Source organism: Micrasema longulum, unplaced genomic scaffold (genome assembly GCF_059751315.1).
Source record: "Micrasema longulum isolate JH-2025_06_02 unplaced genomic scaffold, ASM5975131v1 h1tg000889l, whole genome shotgun sequence".
NCBI lineage: Eukaryota > Metazoa > Arthropoda > Insecta > Trichoptera > Brachycentridae > Micrasema > Micrasema longulum.
In genome coordinates, this window is record NW_028278080.1 from 207,619 (window position 1) to 227,467 (window position 19,849).

Genomic DNA, 19,849 nt, shown 5'->3' on the forward strand with positions numbered 1-19,849 from the left:
TTTTACAAAAAATAAATTGAAGCCAAAAGCGAAAGGAGATGCAAGTGCTAGGTTCCGAAAGCGTGCTAATTTGATTTAAAGAACCCGAGTTCGATTCCATATGATGGTAAATTTTTTTTAAACTATTTTTTTTTATTTTCAAAAAGTTTTGTGTTTTGTATTTTGGATGTGTCAAATAACATGTGTTTAGGATAACACGTGAGTTTTAAGTGTTGAAAAAATTACACGTAGTTTGACAATCTACAGATTTGCGAATGATACCTTACTTTTCCAAATCGAAACTGCATTTACGTTGATAAGTATAATATAAAATATGAATGATTAATTTATTATTGTTTTCTATCGCTTACAGTTTTTGTCTGGTGGTAGAGTGGTTAGGGTGTTTCATTTTGTGTGGTGTTCTGTCAAAGGTGGGTCCTGGGTTCAAATCCCACATTATGCCTATATAGTGCTAATGTTTATTTAAACTAATACATTTGAAATGTTTTTTTTTAAAGCTCGAGTAATTGGATTAAAATGTTCAATGTTAAAAGTTTTATTTTTATTCTATTTAGTATATATTTTTAAAGAAATTCAATTTCCAAAATACAGTAATCTCTATTCTGATAGATTTTTTAGGGTTTTGTCTTTTTCTTGTTTATAACTTTTTTATTTGGCATTTAAAAAATCACATTTACGTAGTACATAATATAAAATATAATTTATACTTTTAAAAAATATATGTTGAAATATAGTGAAACTCTAATTATCTGGATTGATGAGTGTCCGATGTTATCCGGAAATCGACCTCTCCTATGTATAATGTCGTAACTCACAAATTGTTGATTTTGAGTTTTTAATGTATTTTTAAAAATATTATGTAATTAGTACAAAAAAAAAAAAATTTAAATCATTTAACATTTTTTTGGGACACATATTGTCGTATCTTATAATTTTGCAGAAAGTATACTATTGTGTGAAATCTTGCGATAATTCTTGCGGGACGAAAGACATGACTGGAAGCGGCGTAAATATCAGTTGTAATGTCAATGATGTCTGTATTATTATAGCATTTTATGTATATTTTTTCCGAAATGAATCCCGCTTATGTAAAAATTAAAGGATTAAGCTAACTGGAGCACATAAATATGGTTTCTCCTTAAAAACTTAATCTACAGTATGTACAGTTGAAACATCAACAGATTTATTGTACAATAACCATCACCCATATGTGTATGAAAGACGGCAAAATGCTTGATAAAACAAATCAGTTAACTATATTATATTTGGTTGATTTTAATACTAATATTTTATATGCATTATAATATACAGAATAACAACGTATATTATCGTTAGTGATTCTTATGATTATGTACATCAGGGCTGCTCAAACTGAACTGCTGGCGATCTACTACGATCGATCGTTAAACTACGATCGACTGACTCTGAGAGACTGCAAGTATGTGTGATGCAGAATTGTCGTCTAGGTAGGGTGTATCGTGGCATAGATATTAGTTTTCCGCACAAAAAGCATCCGCGATCGACCGTTTGAGCACCCCTGATGTACATTGTTTGTGAGTATCAAATAATTATTGTATCACCAGTGATACAATAATTATTTGATTCTCACAAGGGACCATTCCCTAGGTATACTATCGAATCTTCATTTTGAAATACAATAGACACATGTTTGGCAATTCTACAGTATCTGATAGCTAGGTAATTAAAAAAAATAATTGGTTTTGTTCTCCCGTAAACCTCGCAAAATGCAGATTTGATGATATATAGGAACCGACAGTATGTTACCCATATGTATAGTTTCAAATAATTCTTACGTAAAATATTGTATGTTATCCATACAATAATTTACTTAAATATCGTATGTCATTCATACGATATTTAATTTGTTGTGAAATAATGAAGGGTAATAGGCTATTGACTAATTTGTTGGTGTTAACATAAGTTGTGTCCATTTTTTCCAAACATAGCATCTTCCCCCCTCACTGCGCAAATATCGCAAGCAGCTTTGGCAGCTTTATTCCCTCGAGAGTTAAATACTTTTAACTCTCAAATCTCTTTTTTGAGAATTCAAGCATTTAAGTTTTGTTCCAATTTTACTCTTTCATATCTATTTAAATAAAGTGAGATGTTAAGTGCTCATTTAAGAACATGTTTTAAATTTTTCCGTTTTTTAATTTTATATTAAGTTATTTAAAGCTTTTAGCATGAATAAAATACCCGGTATATGATTTAACTTAACCAGTTTGTAAAGCGTTGAAAACTTTACAAAACTGCATCCTCAAGTAAAATCTGCATATTTTCAAGTTTATATTTTTTGCCAGTATGCTCACGATATATTAAATTAAAATGTTATTTGATGTTTTATTTTTTATTTCCAGGATGTTGGTAGAGTATTTACTTAACATTTTTGAGCTAAAAAGTGATAAATAAAAAATGTCAGAAACAAAAGATAGACGGAGGAGATTGGTGCCGAGTGTCAACACTGTCAGGAAGAGAGTTCCTCCCTCTAATACAAAAATAGAAATTGCAGCGTCAGTAAAATCCCCTGAACCAAACCCAGGCAAAAGTCCAGCAACAATTCCAGTGGCTGCAAGTACAAGTAAAAAGAGTGAAATTCCCCCTAAAGCGCAAGTATTCGTCCTATCTCCCGCAATTCTGAAAAAGATGGGAATAAACATAGGAAGTTTAAAAATAAATACCGCAAGTGATGGTATTCCCCAGAAAAAGAAACGTACGTCAATTCAAAAATGGTTTTTTAAAAAATTGATTTATTAATTTTATAATATCAATAAGTATTTATGTTTTTTAAAATAATTTTAGGTTGCCCGCAAACTCCTAAAGAATCATCAAAAACTGATAAGGATTTGGTAAATGTCAAAAAAACTTTGCACGATAAACTTACAAAAAAGAATTTCCCTGTTCTACCAATCAATAAAATTAATAGTGATTCAAATATTTTGGCTGAAAAGTCTTTTAAGAATAAAACAAACTGCGCAATAACTCTTGTCCAGCCAGACTCTCCGAAGCCTTCTAATACGCCGCAAAATTTGAGTTTTTCAAAACCAGAATCACCAGTGAAAAACAATTATTCTACTAATATGGAAACTGTTTCTTATGTTACATCATCAATGATAATGAGCCCCGGGGAAGATATTTCCCACTATATTTCTGGTTATAAAAAAATTCCTGAAACTTTGCACTCAGCAATCTCTAATCAGGGAACAAATTATGTTTGCACAAAAGTCTCCAGTGATAATGTTGCAAAAGAACAAACTCCCCTAAATGTAAGTTCTAATGCAAATTCATTTTCAAATAATGTTTCCAAAACAATGCATGATGACTCAAAAGGGAATGATAATGTTATATCTGAGGTACGGCAAGAAAATGGTCACTTCATGAATCATAATATTGTCAACGAAGTTAGGTATGAATTTGTTGATAATGCATATGCTGAGAGTGACATTCCAGTTATTTCCCAACAATACTACACCATTAATTCTGATCAAAATTCTCCAGCAGTAAATATGCAGTACCTAAGTACTGAATCATCTAAGATATACTCAGCTTCGCAAGACGTCAATCCCGCTCAGATTATTGAAAATGCGTCTCTAGCTGTTTTACCACATCCCTTTTCCGTTGATTTGGAGAATGACAATTCTTTAGAGAGTGATATAAATGTTGATATTTCTGGGAGCAATGATGAGACGTTCGATTATATCATCGAAGATGTGAATTCAGATGAAATTGAAAAGGTCGATTTGTTGAATGTTGATTTGGATCTCTTGCATAAAGAAACAAATTCGGGGAATATTGAAAGCCAACCATCGTATTATTGTCCGATGCAAGTTGTTAATGAATTACCACCAACTTTGGTTTCGTCACACGATAGACAGCAACTGACTTACATTCCGATTAATCAAGTTTTACCTCCTTTTGAAATAATTTCTCCCGCCTCTACGCTGAAAAAATATATGCTCGCTGATAGTTGCAACTCTCCAAATTCTAATATTATCCATAAGAATCTTGAATTGTTTTTAAATTCTTTTGATCAAAATATGGAATATCCACAACAATCTAATAGTTTCACAGAGCAAAACATGAATGATATTTCTGAAAACTCACCTCTTATAAATAATTTGAGTAATACAGATTCCTTCCGAAATATGGGTGAAGTTTCTGTTTCTAATAAAGTTAATCAGGAAACACGTAACGAAAGAAATGTCAAAATACAAGAGTCGGAAAAGCATCCTTCGCCCTTGCCTGTAAATACAAAACCTTTAGTGGCCGTGTCTTCATTACAGACGGATAAAGTCAACAAGAAAGATATGAGAGTTTATACACCTCTAAAATATAGTCCCAAATGTGTAATCAAGCATAGTTCTATTAAAGAACCATTGCAATCTGCCAGTACACTGGATAATCAATTACATAAGAAAACAAGAATTCTGCCTTTAATAGAAAAAACTTTATCACCATCAATAAAACCCATTGGGTTAGGAAAATGCGATATTAAAAATAAAGTTGTCAATTATAGTGAATCTCTTCATGATAAATTTAAAAGTCAAATTAATGTTGTCAAAAGCCAACAAAACAAACAATTAAAATCAGATAAGGCTGTGGTGACTGCTCCCAACAAAACAGAGAGTATTAATAAAATTGCAAATTATTTGAAACAGTTCAAAGACAAAACATTTAATGCGAGTGACAATCAGGCTGAAACTCAGATCACTAAAAAGCGGGATTCGGGAGATAAAAATGTACAAGAAATTGTAACACTTCGAGATGAAATGATGCACGGTGTTGAGGAACCCGGTGGAAAAGACTCATTTGATGGAACACCATTCACTGGCCAATGCAAAAATGTGTATTTGAAAAAATGTATCAAGACCAAAAAGACCTTTCAAAATTCAGTTTCTGATTCCACAATTAATATTATTGATGGATGCAAAAATGATATATCTACTGAAAATGCTGAACCATCTTTTTCTACGTTTGTGCACGATGCATATGAAGACATTAAAGAATCAATTGACATTGATCATCGCTTATTTGAAGACACTATGTGTGACTTGAATGAAAAGGGACCTTTACTTTCTCACTCAATTTACGAACCGCCGGAAAGTTTTATTTTTCAACAGCAATGTTCCACAAAACAAAATAGATATGTACCCCTAACTCAACCTCAGAGCTCTCTAAAAACATACACAAGAAAAAAGAGGGATAAATTTATCGACACACAACTTATAGATCTTCCAATCTCACAAAGTAATGATAATAGTTCGGCGCAAGTTGAAGTTATGATGGATGTTTTGAAGTATGATTTTGAAATGGACTATTTACTACCCAGAGACATATCAAATGAAAGAAAGAATAATGATGATTTATTAATTCTAAATATTTGTGACAGTGCATCTTTAAAGCAAGATGTACATTCGTCAGTACCTTCAACTAGTCAAGATCATGTTATAAATATTGGAGTGGGAAACCTTTCTTTTGATGTTAATAATAAAGTAGCAAACAATACTAAATTACCGTCTGTCAATTGTGAAGAGATTGACAGTATATTGACACCTGATAATACCTTTAGCAAAACTATACCAAAGAAAAGGTTTAGCAGGAAGAACATTTTATTGCAGGATCATCAAAATGATCTCCATCAAGTATTTCCTACTTCACAGGAATGTTTGAAAGATTCTGAAATTATGATATTATGCAATTTTTCTGATCAATCTAATAAGATAAATGAAAAGGATTTTCCAAATGATAATGAGATACATGAAAATGTTATTATGAATTCACAACATGGAAAAAGTAATAAATTATTTTCAGTTATTACTGTGGAATCTACTACAACAGTAAAACAGTCCGATCCTGTCACTTGTGAAGATGATGATCAAGAATCTGTTTTGATTGAAGCGCTAGAAAATAGTAACAAAGATACAAATTTAAACAGTTTTTCAGATAATTTTAATAAAATAAAGGAAAATCGTCTTTCAAATCAGGATGAAATACAAAAACATGAAATTATATATTCGCAAGATTGGAAAAGTAATAAATTATTTTCAGCAATAGCTATTGAATCTACCGAAATGACAAAAAAATCTGATTCTTTCCCTTGTGAAGAAGATAAAATAGAATGTATTTTAATTGACACATTAGAAAACAGTACTGTAGATGTACAAGTTAATAATATTTCTGATGGCAATGAAAATAGTTTAGAGTCCCAAATTACTGAAAACGTTGATTTAAGTAAAGAAAAATCTATTTTGGAATCAATTCAAGCAAATAAACTGCCAAAGCTCCATGACTCAGTATGTTCTAAAGAGGAGTCCGAGCGTATGGGTATTGAAATTAGTGAATTGGCACCAATATTGTCTGATCAGGGAAAGTTTGTTTGTAGGCCTCCAAAAAAAAGTATAATAGAACGTGTTCGATCAACTTATTTAGAGACAGTCGCTTCTTATCATCTATTGCAAAAAAAATGTCTTGCTGGTGAATCAATCGAAACAAATCACATTATCGAAGAAGTTATAGAAAAGGAAAATAATACTGATAATGTAAATTCAATTATTTTAGAACATGTTATTCTAAATCCTTCCATTGCAAGTAAGAACCGGGAAGATAATGTCACTGACAATGTTGCATCTATCACAAGTGATATTCATGTAGAAAACGTTCCGACTTGTAATACAAATAGTGAAGTAAAAGGAACTAGAAAAAGAAAGAAAAACATTCCTTCTGCCATACAGACGTATTTAAAGAAGAAATCACTAACGTCTCAAAGGACTTTGCAGAAGGACAAACGAAATGACACTGACGTAGAAATTGGATTGAATAAATATTGCGAGTCTGATATAATAGCAATCTCCCGAATTGAACAAACTGAAAAAACAGAAACACTCACTAATATTGAAGATATTTACAAACTAGATAAAGAAGAGATTACTGAATCTCTAGATAATAAAAAATATTTCAATGAAAATATTGATAAAAACCACACTCTAACCCCAAGTGAATCTCCTAGTAATGAATATCATATTGATATTGAGAATGCCGAAAATGTAACAAATGATATCACAGATGCTGAGGTTAATCAATTGACTCAAATTAATTCGGTCTCATTTACCGATGATCGTCAAATGAGCAAAACAACACCTGGTAATATGGAAGAATTTACAAATGCATATCTCCAACCGGTTGTTGACAGTAATATTGATAGTAATTTTGAAAATATAGATGAATCTTTTTTAGAAACGGGAAATATAAACGAAGAGAATATTATATACCCACCATCTCAACATAATGATACTGATGAACTCAACGATTCTATGGATTGTAGGTCTATCATAAGTGAGGATATTTCAGTATCACATTTGGACGATCATGTAATAGACGCATTAAATCCTTACGATGACAATAGTCCATCTAGAAACCAAGATCTGGAAAACATAAATGAAATTCTTCATTCCGACATTATGCAATCTTTGCCAAACAAATTGACCGATGAAATACCTCAAAAATTATCTAAAAATGAAAATAGTGATGAACTAATAAAAATTTCAAAAAATAGCACTGAACTTCCAAATCCTTGTGTAGAGAATTCGAATGAAGTTGAATTACCAGCTAATGTATTTCAAGAAGAGAGCGAGTTAAATAGTATTGTTGAAGAACCCAACCTTCTCAATAACACATGTGAAATGAATGTAAAAGATTCGGATGATGACTGTCCACTTTCAGCAATAAAAACTCGAGGCCAGTCAGTAGCTCCCAGAAAACATCGAGGAAGACCACCGAAAAAGTGTCAATTGATTGGACCCATAGAGCCTGTTCCGATAGAAGTAAATATGGAATATCAAGGAAAAAGTATGTTTTAAATGGAGATAATCAATGAGTACATGATTTATGAAAATTTAGATATTTTAATAGATTTTAAATTTTCAGATGGGGTGATTTGTGCTGTGTGTTCTTTGAGAGTTAAGAAACAAAAATGGGATGATCATAATTTATATGTCCATAAATACCTCGCTTGGATTCAGGGAGACACGCCTTTAGTAAGTTTGAGACTTTTTATTTTATATTCAAATGCATATTCTGTTCACTTTATCTTTACCTCATGTTTCTGTTTAAATCACACAGGATATCAACAATGAGTCAGTAGTAATACAAGCATTAACCAATGCAAAAAAGAGAATCAATTTAGTCTGCAATACGTGTGGAGAGTATCGGGCTTCTGTTGTAGGATACCTTTCCCACATTTCTATTTGTCAAAAAACAGATGAGGTGAGTTGAGTAATGAGTTTTTATCAATAATATGCATACATATTTTTGAATTTCTTTATATATAACGTGGTCATGCGACCATGCCAACTTTATATTAAAAAGGTTCCTGATTCAGATATAAAATTTAAGGAACTGGTCATTGCTTATACGGGACGTTTTGCACAATATATTATTATATGTGAAAGGTTTTCTTTTGTTTGCTTTTCTATGATAATCTTGGCTTAGGATTTCCATTAAAGTTTTGTGCGACCACAATTCTAAGGCTACTTTGTTAAGTCCAGTTAAGGTAGAGTGATGCACTTTTCTGGAACGTCTTTTTATAAGAGTTATTTCTAGTTTTAAAACAAATGAGCTGTAAAAATCATCTGTGGATTAAGTACCAGTCAGAAATATCAATAGTCGACAAAAAATACGCAAAAAAGACTGATTATACCTAACTAAAATTGACAAAATCTAAGTCGTATTCCCGATTTCCGTACCCCAAAACTGAACCAATTTTTGTTTTAAAGAAAGAGTATCGGAATAAAATTTTCTGTCAGTACCTTTTGCGTTTTTCAAAAAAATTCATCATATTTGTATACCATACTTCTAAACACGGTAGACAAAACTGGGTATTTTTATAAGTTTTTGGATGGTCCTAGCTCCCATAAGAAACAATTTATCAATTAAATAAAGCGATACAGACATGCTAGTGGGAAATTTCTATAGTGTGTAACAAAATCATCGCTCTAGTACTGTAATCCAGGAAAAAAATACTGGAATATGTTTGTTTGAAGAAAAGTCAGACTGTGATTTCTCTTAACTATCTCTAGTAAGCTTACCATGTGAATTTTTTTTTAAATCTTTGATTGGATTTGCAGGAAATAGATGCTCTTCGACAACCATGCCCCGTTTGTAATCGGGTGATGCTCCCCCAGAGTTTAAAAGTGCACATGATTAATCATACTCGTGTTCCTGCTGTGGTAGAAATCAAAAAGAAAGAACCTGTGGTGGAGACACCTCTGATTTCGGAAAGTGGCGAAAGAAAAAAAAGAAAAGCAGCTGAATCGTATGTATCAGATCAGAAGCATTCCATTTTTTCCCTCCTGTTATATTTTCTGAGCTTCATTTTAATTTGACCTATTTGTTATTTTGTCACGAGTGTATTTGACATTGATATTTTAAACATTTATTATTCGTATTGTAAACTCGAGACAAGATCTGGACTTTTTTGGTGTAAGTCTTTATAGATTTAAAAAATCACTAAGATAGACCGGATCTTGTCTTGAGGTAGTAATTTTTATTTTATTGTTCTAGCTTTAATTTTATTTAGTTGAATTTTATTTTATTAGTGCCTGTATTTATTATAAGAAATTGTATTTACCATCGTTAGAATGGACTGCATAAGTCTGTCAAATAAATACATAAATTACAGTCTGTGTGAAAAAAGATCAGAATCCTGGACGATGTTTTTGACACAATGGCTACTCTCAGATAAAAGTCTTAAAAAGGAAAATCGACAGGGGATAAGTCCGCCTCGTAGTGTAGTGGTCGGTACATTCGCCTACCATGCTTGAGGTCCCGGGTTTAATTCCTGGGAAGGGTGACATGAAATATTTGTTTATAAGGTGGTTTTACACTGCATTATTTCATTGTCCCTGGACTGGCACCCGAAGCGTAAGACTGATCACCTTGCCTTTCAGTAACATATGATTGAGATACGCTGCATTTACTTTACCAATGTAGTGCCCTACACACCATTGGATGCGGATAAGGGTTTGATGAAGACGATTATTATTATAGAAATTTTTCACATTAACGACTTTCTGTTGCTATATATATTTTTTTTATATTAAGTTGCATTTTAGTTGACTAAATGACAAACCCGAACTAAGTGGGTCGTTTGTTGAGATAACTTGTTCAGTATTTTAATTAAAACTTTTTATCCAATTTCCAGGGCTGGAGAAACGCTGAAGAAATTGAAGTCTGAAATCATTATGCCACATGTTTCGGTAAGTTAGTAGAACAGTTTTTATTTGTTGTACATGACTCTTGAGTTGATTTTTGATGAAAATTGCACTTTGTAAATCATCCATAATTATAATTTTTAATCAGTATAATTATTTATTTCTTTAATATACAGTTAAATATTAAGCGTTAAAATTAAATCAAATGAATTTAATAATCAAATGATCATTTGAATGAATTTATTCTGTGTGGATTTTTAATAATTTGTCCATTGTTGATTGGTTTATCTGCATTCGGTATGATGTTGCAGCAATATATCCACATTCAAATCAATTCAAATAATCAATTGTACTAATTTTCATTCTGTGTGAATTTGAAGCAATTCGTCAATTGATATATGTAGTTGAATTAATTCATTCGCTCTGAAACTACTATTTTAATTTGTTCAGTACAACAACTATGGGCCTTACTTATTAGTTTTCCTTATACCCGGCGTAACTATTTATAACCGCTATAAGAAAAAGGTTACTTGTAAAAATATTTACGACCTAGTACAACTATACTAAGCTTATTCCATCGTTTATTTTTTGAGCATGCCACATTTCTGCATACATTTATGAACAAGCTGCGTGTGCATGTGCAGTAACAAATACTAATATCGTATTAGTATTAGTAACAAAACAAAATTAACCAAACAAATCTCAAGCGTGACTTACAAAATCCAAGTCAATCAAAAATGATAATGATATTTATTTATGAATGTTTTTTATTTTTTATTGTAGTGTTTAAGACTTGGAATTTCTTCTAAAAGAATAACCTGTAAATTAACTATATTTTTTGAGCGTCATGGACTTTTGAAGAAGAATATTCAATGTAAATAATTGATGAAATACGATTCATAGATACTACACCACGCACAAATTGACATTAGTCCCAAAAAAAATAATTACACACTGAAATGTAACAAAATAAAATATGCCTTCGATAAATGTTTAGACGCATATATTTTCAGTAATATAATAAATCTTTTATGTATAAATACTGTAAAATATAACCAGGATCATTTTCAAAACAAACGCCAATTAAAATTGATCGGAATGAAATGTAAATTTGATGGCCATTTTTACATTTACAATCAATATTTTACTTTAAAATCTCCAAAAAGACAGCATGTTTTTTTAAAATTTTAATTTGAGATAAATGCAATCCATTTTACTACAGTACAATGTGACAGATGACACATCGTAGGCTTATTCCAGTGTTATATCACGTCGGTCATAGGTATAAAAGTGGAATATGTTTCTATGGTCACTATCCCAGCTTTATACAGGGTATGACTTTATGCGAGGTTTATAAGTAAGAATTTTTACTATACTTTCTTTATTCTATCACTATGCCTAGGCGTAATTTTATACCAGGTTTATAAGTAAGGCCCTATGTTTGTATTCAAATTCATTTTTTAATTCGGTTTTTCTAATATAACACAAATGCATTCAATTATGTATTTTCATTCGAATGATAAATCTCTAAAAATAATGTTCACTTTAAGGATTTCTACAAAAAACCCTGGAATGGCCGTATAGTGGGGTTAACAAGCTTCTCCTGGAAGAAGCAACTGGCTGCTCGTAACTACGCAACTTGTGCTCGATGCGGTCACAATGAAACAGATTTTGACAAAATGCAGAAACATTATATTTCTACCTGTAAACAGATGCCATCTAAGGTATATAGTTATATGTCATATATTATATTGTAGTACTTCTGACGGCCTCGTGGCGTAATGGTCCATGCAAGAGGTCTCGGGTTCGATTCTCGGCATGGTTAATACGAAATATTGATTTAATAGGTTGTTTTTTCACTAGAATATTTCATGGTCCCTGGACTGGTACCCGAAGCGTTAGACTGATCATCTTACCTTCATGCAACAAAAAATATCAAGATATGTTGCGATTGGTGTACCAATGCAGTGCCCTATGCACTATTAGGTTCGGAAAGGGAATGATGATGACAATGATGTAGTACATGATCAAAATATTTCTATATGGCATAATCTCATAATCAAAAATATCAACAGCATAAAAATATTAAATATTGACTTAAGATTCCAGTGATGCCGCTTATGATGTTTTTTTGTGGAATAGTTTTAAGATAAATTTCTTCCAATAGATTTTAAGTTGCAGTTGGGCTTAAGTCAGTGAAAATTAATATCACAGTGATAAAGCAGAGATCTTGTCGCTCAATGATACAACACGAAGATTATTGCACAATAATCATAACTCACATGCGGTTAGTTTTGCGAAGTACAATGTTCTTATCTACTCCACCGTCAACATCTTCTATTGGCCACACCCCACATTGGATTAAAACTAATCTGTTAGCATGGAGTCTGTCCGATTACCATTCTCTGACGGGTGTAATATGCCCATGTCAAACAAGCCATTGGTGACAACAAATACTAAGATTATCATAAATTTTTGTTTATTAAAAAAAAATGTTAAACCCATAGAATTATAACAGTCCAGAAACCGCATACGATCATCAAACTGAAGCCGACAAAACTACTCATAAATGAGTATTTTTATGTTTTGGCCATTAGTTACTCTGTAGATGTCGCTTAGTACGCAACTGCCAACTTAAAACTCAATTACGCCATGTTGTGTCGTTCTTAAGTGTCAAATGAAGCTGGGAAATGGGAATAGGGTGGGATCACATTTCATGTGTAAGTAGCGAAATTACAAATAATATTATTTAAGAATTTGATTATCTTACCGCTTGTCAGATTGTTAAATAAAAAAAGGCGGACCTTTTGTTAATATTGCCAGAGTAGCCAAGTTTTTTATCCGGTTTTCTATTTATAAGCCTAAGTATAATATTAAACTGTATTAATTAAAATTAATTACTAAATTATTATTTAATGCTTTTTTTTACGTTTGCTTAGTAAAATAAAAGTACCTAAAATTAACTTATATTTTTGTTATGATAATAATTGTTCGTGGTCTGGCAACATTACGCGACCACTTCACGCAGGCGCGATGTTGTGCCGGGGGGGGGGGGGGTAATTGAGAAACCTTTGGACACAGTGCGATGTATGCAAACTCGGTTCTACGAGCCTTCTGGTATATTATAATTCTATGGTTAAACCCTAATGATTTATTTCACAGGAAATATTATTATTTTTTGTTATTTCTCCTAATTTATTAATTTTTTTAGAATTTCGAATGTATGGTGTGCAAGACTCAATGTGCAACATTGTCTAACATCACGGAGCATGTTAAAGAAAAGCATTCTAAACTCTTGCTGCCGACGGAGGAATCGGATAGTTCAGACACCGATCACATGTCAGGGGCAGACAGTAACGCAGAGGAGGAGTCCAGCTCAGACAGTTCGCATGACATAGAAGAAGATGACGATGTTGAAGAAGAGGAAGAAGAAAGATATATAAAGAAAAGTATACTGATTTTATTGTACATTTAAAGGTACCATACAATAGAGATAAAGAAAATAACTTTTTTACTGGTTCAAGCGACGGCTTTACACACTGTGTATCGTTTGTCATTCTGCCTAATGTTTGTTTGCTAATTTCCACATCTACACACTTTTCAGGAGTTGTATAAATATACTCAGTCATAGCGCAGGTGTGCTTTCACTTCTTTCAATACTTTCCCATGGGTGACCTGATGACTTGTGAAGTTTTTTATAGTAATATTCATTATTTATGCGATCGATTCTTTCAGATAGTATTGTCTACTGCTAGAGTACTCTTGATATTTTTTTTATTTTATCCAGGTTTTATTGAACATTTGGCAGAATGATAAATGTTACACAGCATGTAAAGCGATCAATCATAATTTTGGTAAACGCCTCGATTTCTACATCTCCAATAATTCCTTCATCTGAGTTGAGATATGTCTCGACACGCACCGTGGCGTAGTCGGTTAAACGGCTAACTGTGAAACTGGCATCGCTGGTTCGATTCCCGCCAGTAGCAAGAAAAAAATCCAAGAAATCTTTATTTCTCAATTGGTCAGGGTGTTATGGTGTATTTTTCACAACCTCTTTCCATATCTGCTATTTTCAACCTGCTGAGAGGCCTCTAAAATATAGGCTTAGCGGGTAATTTATTGATAAAAAAATTACGCAGTCCTAAGACGGTTAAAATCCAATATTACCGTCTTTTGTGGACGATAAGATGCATCGGACCATAAGACGCACCCCAAAATTTATCTTTCAATTTTTATTAAAAAAATATGTTTCCGTTGATAAGACACATCGAATAAGATGCACCCCAATTTTCGGTTGAATTTTTAGAGTAAAAAAGTGCATCTTATGGTCCAAAAAATACAGTAGTCTATTGTAAATATATGATATTATTTCCACAATACCTATTACGGAGAATAAGCTACAACTTTCAGTAATAAAAACTATTGCAGGGGTTCAGATGCACATTATGCTTTTCTGGATTATTATGCTGTGTGTTATTCGCACTCTTCAGCTATGATGATGGATGCTGTAGTGCGATCCGAATAGCCACCAAAGAGTTTAAACGACACACGGTACAATAACCCAGAATAACTCCCACACTCAATTATCAAATTTTGAATGAAATTTTAATATTTTTTCGTTAAAAAGCACTCATAATTTTATAATTTTATTGTTATTTTTTCACAGAATTATCCGCTTCTCGAAGAAAAAGTGAGTACATTTTTTACAAATTTTTGTTATCATAACTATCCACCATTTTTTCCTGAACCTTAAAGATAAAATGTAATTAGATATTTTCACAAAATATTTTTATTTGTAAAACCATTTTCATTATCTGATACGTTTTGTCTCATTAAGGCATTGTCTATACTCTTCAAAAATAAAAACGACTTTCGACTTATTCTAAAGTACAAAAACATCGTAGAATTGAAAACCACTCTCAAAAAAACTTAATAAAAATGTTTTTCCTCTCTGTTGTTCAAAATCCAGTCTCGTCTACAACATTTATTTGTTTAAATAACTGGTATAAAAAAAAATGAAAATTTAAGTTTTTTATTTATTTAACACTTTATAAACATAAACAATATATATACATATAAGGGCAAGCATATTGCCTTGCGAGAATTTTTTCCTACCTACCCAAACCGTTCAGTTTAAGAAAATTACAAGTACTTGGACATATTGAATCTTTCGATTTTATACAAAATTAAAATAAACATTAACTAAAAAAATGAAAATTTAAAAAATTAACACTATACTATGAAGAGAGAAGAGGGGATGGGAAGGAAAGAAGAAGGATAAAGGAACAATTTAAATATTTAGATAGTGACATTTCAATCTTGACGTTACTAGGACAAGAGATATTCTGTGTTGTGATAGAGGTTGGAAGAGCTCTCTCAGATAAACAGGCGATGTGGGATTATTTAAAATATTGTGAAGAAGTGATAGAATGTGAATGTTTCTTCTATGCCTGATACTGAGCCAGTGTAGTTGCGTGCGATTTTCGGTTATGTGTATATTTATGGTCTTATCAAGTAATTCTGAGTTAGCACCTGGTTAACATACATCTGCATAGTCAAGGTGTGAAAAAAGTAAGCTCTGGACTAATGTTTGCTTAACATTAATTGGCAAGAAATTCTGTAATCGTTTAAGTGAGTGCAAACTGCTATAAAGTTTATAAAAATGTTTTCGTTGCCTAGTAGGTGAAATAATTCAAGCAGATGAATCTCACCCACATCAATAAAGGTTTCAGCTCTTTTACTTCACAAAATAAACAGAAGAAAAAGCTTAGGAAATGGGGATGTTTAAACATACTCAAAATGGTGACACAGTGTGTAAAGTGACCACTTAAAACAGCCGATGACAACTTATAAGCCATGTGAATGCCTAGATATCCATATCCCTTCTCAAAAATGTTTTCCCTCTGTTGCAATAAATAAGTTTTTTTTTTGATAATCCTGATAGTGAAGTTCTACGATCTTACATCCAAATATTTTTTATTACAGATAACTCTAATCAGAGCCTAGCAGATACAAGCAATGATACTGGTAGGTTTTGAATGCATTAAAAATGAATATTTTAAATAATCACTAATGTTTGTTGAAAAATGTTGATAAACTAAAGTTTTATTGATTGATTTAGTGTTTATTTTGTAGAACTTACATTTACATTAGTCTACTGAACACTATTTTATTTTTACAAATATAAAAACAAAATTTCGTGACAATTGTTTCGCCTTGTTAGGGTATTTTCAAACGAAGGTGAAGATTAGATGGATTGAATGTCACGAAATTTTTGTTTTTATATTTGTAAAAATAAAATAAAGTGTTCAGTAGACTCAAATCAGTGTTTGATTTCTTATATTATAAGTTTAAAGTTTTATTAACAAACATAAATTCTTGTTGATTTTAGCTGGAGAACAGAAGAATGTACTCCCCACATTTGATTTTACGACTCGTTTCAACGAAGAAAGGATGATGTATTCCAATTGGAATACAATTTTGTAAGTCTTCAGAATTATAATCAAAATATAAAATATGCACAGTACTCTCTCAGTAATCCGCCACCCATAGAATTATAATATACCAGAAAGCCGTTTATAACAAATACCAGTGAATTATAGAGCCTGATTTTTCGCTTTCAACTAGTAAAAAAAACAGTGGATTATAGTGGTAGCAATGGATTACTTAGAGAGTACTGTTCTTAAATAAAAAATATTTTATATTTATTTAAAAGCCTCGCTAAACACGAGTTTTCACTCTATTAGAGAGGTCGAAACTTTATTATTAATTATGTATGTTCAAAACTTTTTTAATTTTATACTTATTTGTTAACAATTTTTTCAATAAATTATTTTTAAAAAAGACTAAATTTGTAGTCTTTTTAATCTTCAAGTTTTGGTCAGTCTTAAAGTTTTTATGCTAAATATGTTTATTATCTTTGAAAGAATTTCAAGGAAATCTTAGTGATATTTTGTGATTTTCCTACTCTAACTCAGTTGATAAAAATTCTATTTTAATTAAGGTATAAGGAATAAATATATACTATAGCGCCCTTGAGGTGATTTTCACAAAAATGGCGCTATATAAATTATCCAACTACATATATATTGTTGCCCTAGAAAATAGCTCGGGAATTTAAAAATGGCTAAATAACAATATTTGTTTCTTTTTCGTAGTATTAAAAAACACCATTCTGAAGAGCCTCTTTTCCATAACATGAAATGCAATCCACACCGCGCCTTAAGTCTATTAGAGGCTGAAGATTATTATCCAGAAAGTAAAGTGTCCTGTAATATGGCAAATGCAACAAAGTCACCCCATAGTGCAGGGTTTGATCACTCAGGTGTACAATGGCGACAATTGAAATTATTCGAGGCTGATTTGTTGGATGGTAAGACTATTATTTTATTTTTGTTGAAGTATCTTTATTACTTCTGACTTTGGTGTACATAAAATTGCTCCATTAAATGTAGATTATTTTTATATTTTATAAGGCTCAATGCTTCTAAATAATACATAAACTCACCAACTAATCTTTAAATTGCATTGCAAATGTTTTGTTTGGTCTGAATTTATTTGTTTTTTTAAAAATGTTATTGATACATTTTTTGACATACAAGAGTAAATTTTAATTATGAATGGCGCGGGTAGATTTTGACGGCCTGTGGTGGCCATTTTGTTTTGATCACATCTGTCAAATATTTTTTTTATTATTCAGTTACTTATGCCAAATCACCATGGCAAGTTACACAATTGAACAGCACGTTCAAATGATAAAATTTTATTTTCAAAATGAGTGTTCGTTAGTGCAAACATTGCGCACATTTTACAGTAGACGTGGTGGCCCTTCACAGTCAACTCTTCAACGTTTGGTGGCCAAATTTGAGACGACCGGTTCGGTAATCAATCAGCCAACACTCGTACGTTCAAGGAATGCAAGATCGGCCGAGAACATAGCCGCCGTCCATGAAAGTGTACAGCAGAACCCGAGGCAGTTGATTCCTCGTCATGCACAAGAACTCGGCCTTTCGCAGACTTCAACTTGGCGAATATTGCTTCGTGACTTAAGCCTACACCCGTACAAGATCCAACTGACCCAAGAGCTCAAAGTTCATGACCATAGACAACGCCGTTTGTTCGCTGATTGGGCTTCGAATATGCCGAAAAATCATTTTTAGCGACAAGGCGCATTTTTGTTGAATGAGATTTTAAAATATAATATATATAATTCGTATTTGCCAATATGTATACATTATCACTTTTCACAAAAAGTCCCGTGATGTGTGAATATTATTTACAGTGTATTTTTCTAGCAAAGTGTAGTCGTTTAAAAAATATACTTTTTAAATTTCTACCTATAGTTGTCGTAACACGTCCGCGGTTACGCTGGCTATAGTCATCAAAATTGCCTCTCATTTGTGAAATGACGGCTATAATAGCCGTCAGTTCAAAACTGAGGTAATTATACGGTAGGAGGTCAGTCAGCAACAGAATTGTCCCGATGTGTTAGTTAAATAAGATTTATTTTAAACCATCAACTCCTGTTCAATCGGATGTGAAATATTTAAAAAATAAGGAAGTTATTATATGCGTCCATATAAGTGGATCCGGACCGATCTAAATAAGTGACTGAACATGTTAATATTTCACAATATCGTCACCATAACTTCTAAAATTCGTAAGTTGGTGGCCTCTATGTTGTAGCGGTCAAAACGCTTGACTTACATTGTGAGAACACATAAAATGTAATGTGATTTTTCTCAAGCCTGGGTGTTCTGTGCCGCAATTCACTACTGTAATTGGGCCTCCTGGCCCGTTGTGGTTCAAAAAATAAACATATATTGTAAGTTCACATATTATAGTAAAAAAAAATATTTTGGCATTTTCTGTTAGTACTTTAAATAATCTATATGAGTGTGAAACTTGTATATTCTTATAGTGTTACATTATTAAAAAAATAAATATTTTCCTGCAATTTGTCACTGAAGTAAAAACTGTTTTTACTCTCCCCAACAACGAAAGTAAGTTTGGGACTTACGAGATTTACTTGTTAGGCCGACGATATGATGCCTTTAATTTTTTATCATAAAATGTAATGAATAAATGAAATATTTAGGTGTCCAGACATTATGGTGCGGCGGTCCGGTTTGGTCCGTAGGCTGGGTTCCTGGAAATAGAAAAGAAAACTTCCTGGCTGTAATTACAGATCGCAATTTTGATTCATTTTACAAGGAAGATGTATTTTATGCCCACAAGGGAGTTATTCAAATATGGAATATTGGGAAACTTCAGGATAAGTTGTAAGAACATTTAACTATATTTTTAAAAAGATTTTGCTGTTCAAATGCTTATGATATTTTTGTAGGATGTTGTGCTAGAGCTGTACAACACTCTTCATTACGTTTGGAATAATAATAGAGATAAATTAACTAGGAATATTTATTTTCAATAATTAAACTGTATTACAACTACTTGTTTATCTTGTTTTATCTACCTCCATAGTCAAAGAGAGAGAGAGAGAGGAGAATAATATTTATTATTTATTTATTTATTTTTTAGAAACAAACAGTCAACAATGATATAATAACAAAAAAAAATACAGTTTAAAAACAGGCCAGCAGAGTTTCTAAATAAAAAAA

At 31.9% G+C, this 19,849-nt stretch overlaps 1 protein-coding gene and 1 long non-coding RNA gene across 2 annotated transcripts in view; one reads left to right on the forward strand and one right to left on the reverse strand.

The window, feature by feature from the left end:
• LOC148278342 (uncharacterized) overlaps positions 1–19,849 on the reverse strand; it is a 190,347-nt gene that overhangs the window by 170,089 nt on the left and 409 nt on the right. The window lies entirely within an intron of this gene.
• The window catches only part of LOC148278352 (uncharacterized), a 27,549-nt gene continuing 7,700 nt past the window's right edge, over positions 1–19,849 (forward strand). Inside the window, exons 1-14 of the mRNA XM_088231545.1 lie at positions 1–106; positions 2,379–2,731; positions 2,821–7,863; positions 7,942–8,051; positions 8,137–8,280; positions 9,141–9,328; positions 10,217–10,271; positions 11,777–11,950; positions 13,438–13,675; positions 14,896–14,919; positions 16,215–16,256; positions 16,621–16,711; positions 17,387–17,601; positions 19,327–19,510. Of these exons, the coding sequence (XP_088087671.1) occupies positions 2,434–2,731; positions 2,821–7,863; positions 7,942–8,051; positions 8,137–8,280; positions 9,141–9,328; positions 10,217–10,271; positions 11,777–11,950; positions 13,438–13,675; positions 14,896–14,919; positions 16,215–16,256; positions 16,621–16,711; positions 17,387–17,601; positions 19,327–19,510 (6,806 nt within the window). The 5' untranslated portion in view covers positions 1–106; positions 2,379–2,433. The remainder of the gene's footprint in view (positions 107–2,378; positions 2,732–2,820; positions 7,864–7,941; positions 8,052–8,136; positions 8,281–9,140; positions 9,329–10,216; positions 10,272–11,776; positions 11,951–13,437; positions 13,676–14,895; positions 14,920–16,214; positions 16,257–16,620; positions 16,712–17,386; positions 17,602–19,326; positions 19,511–19,849) is intronic.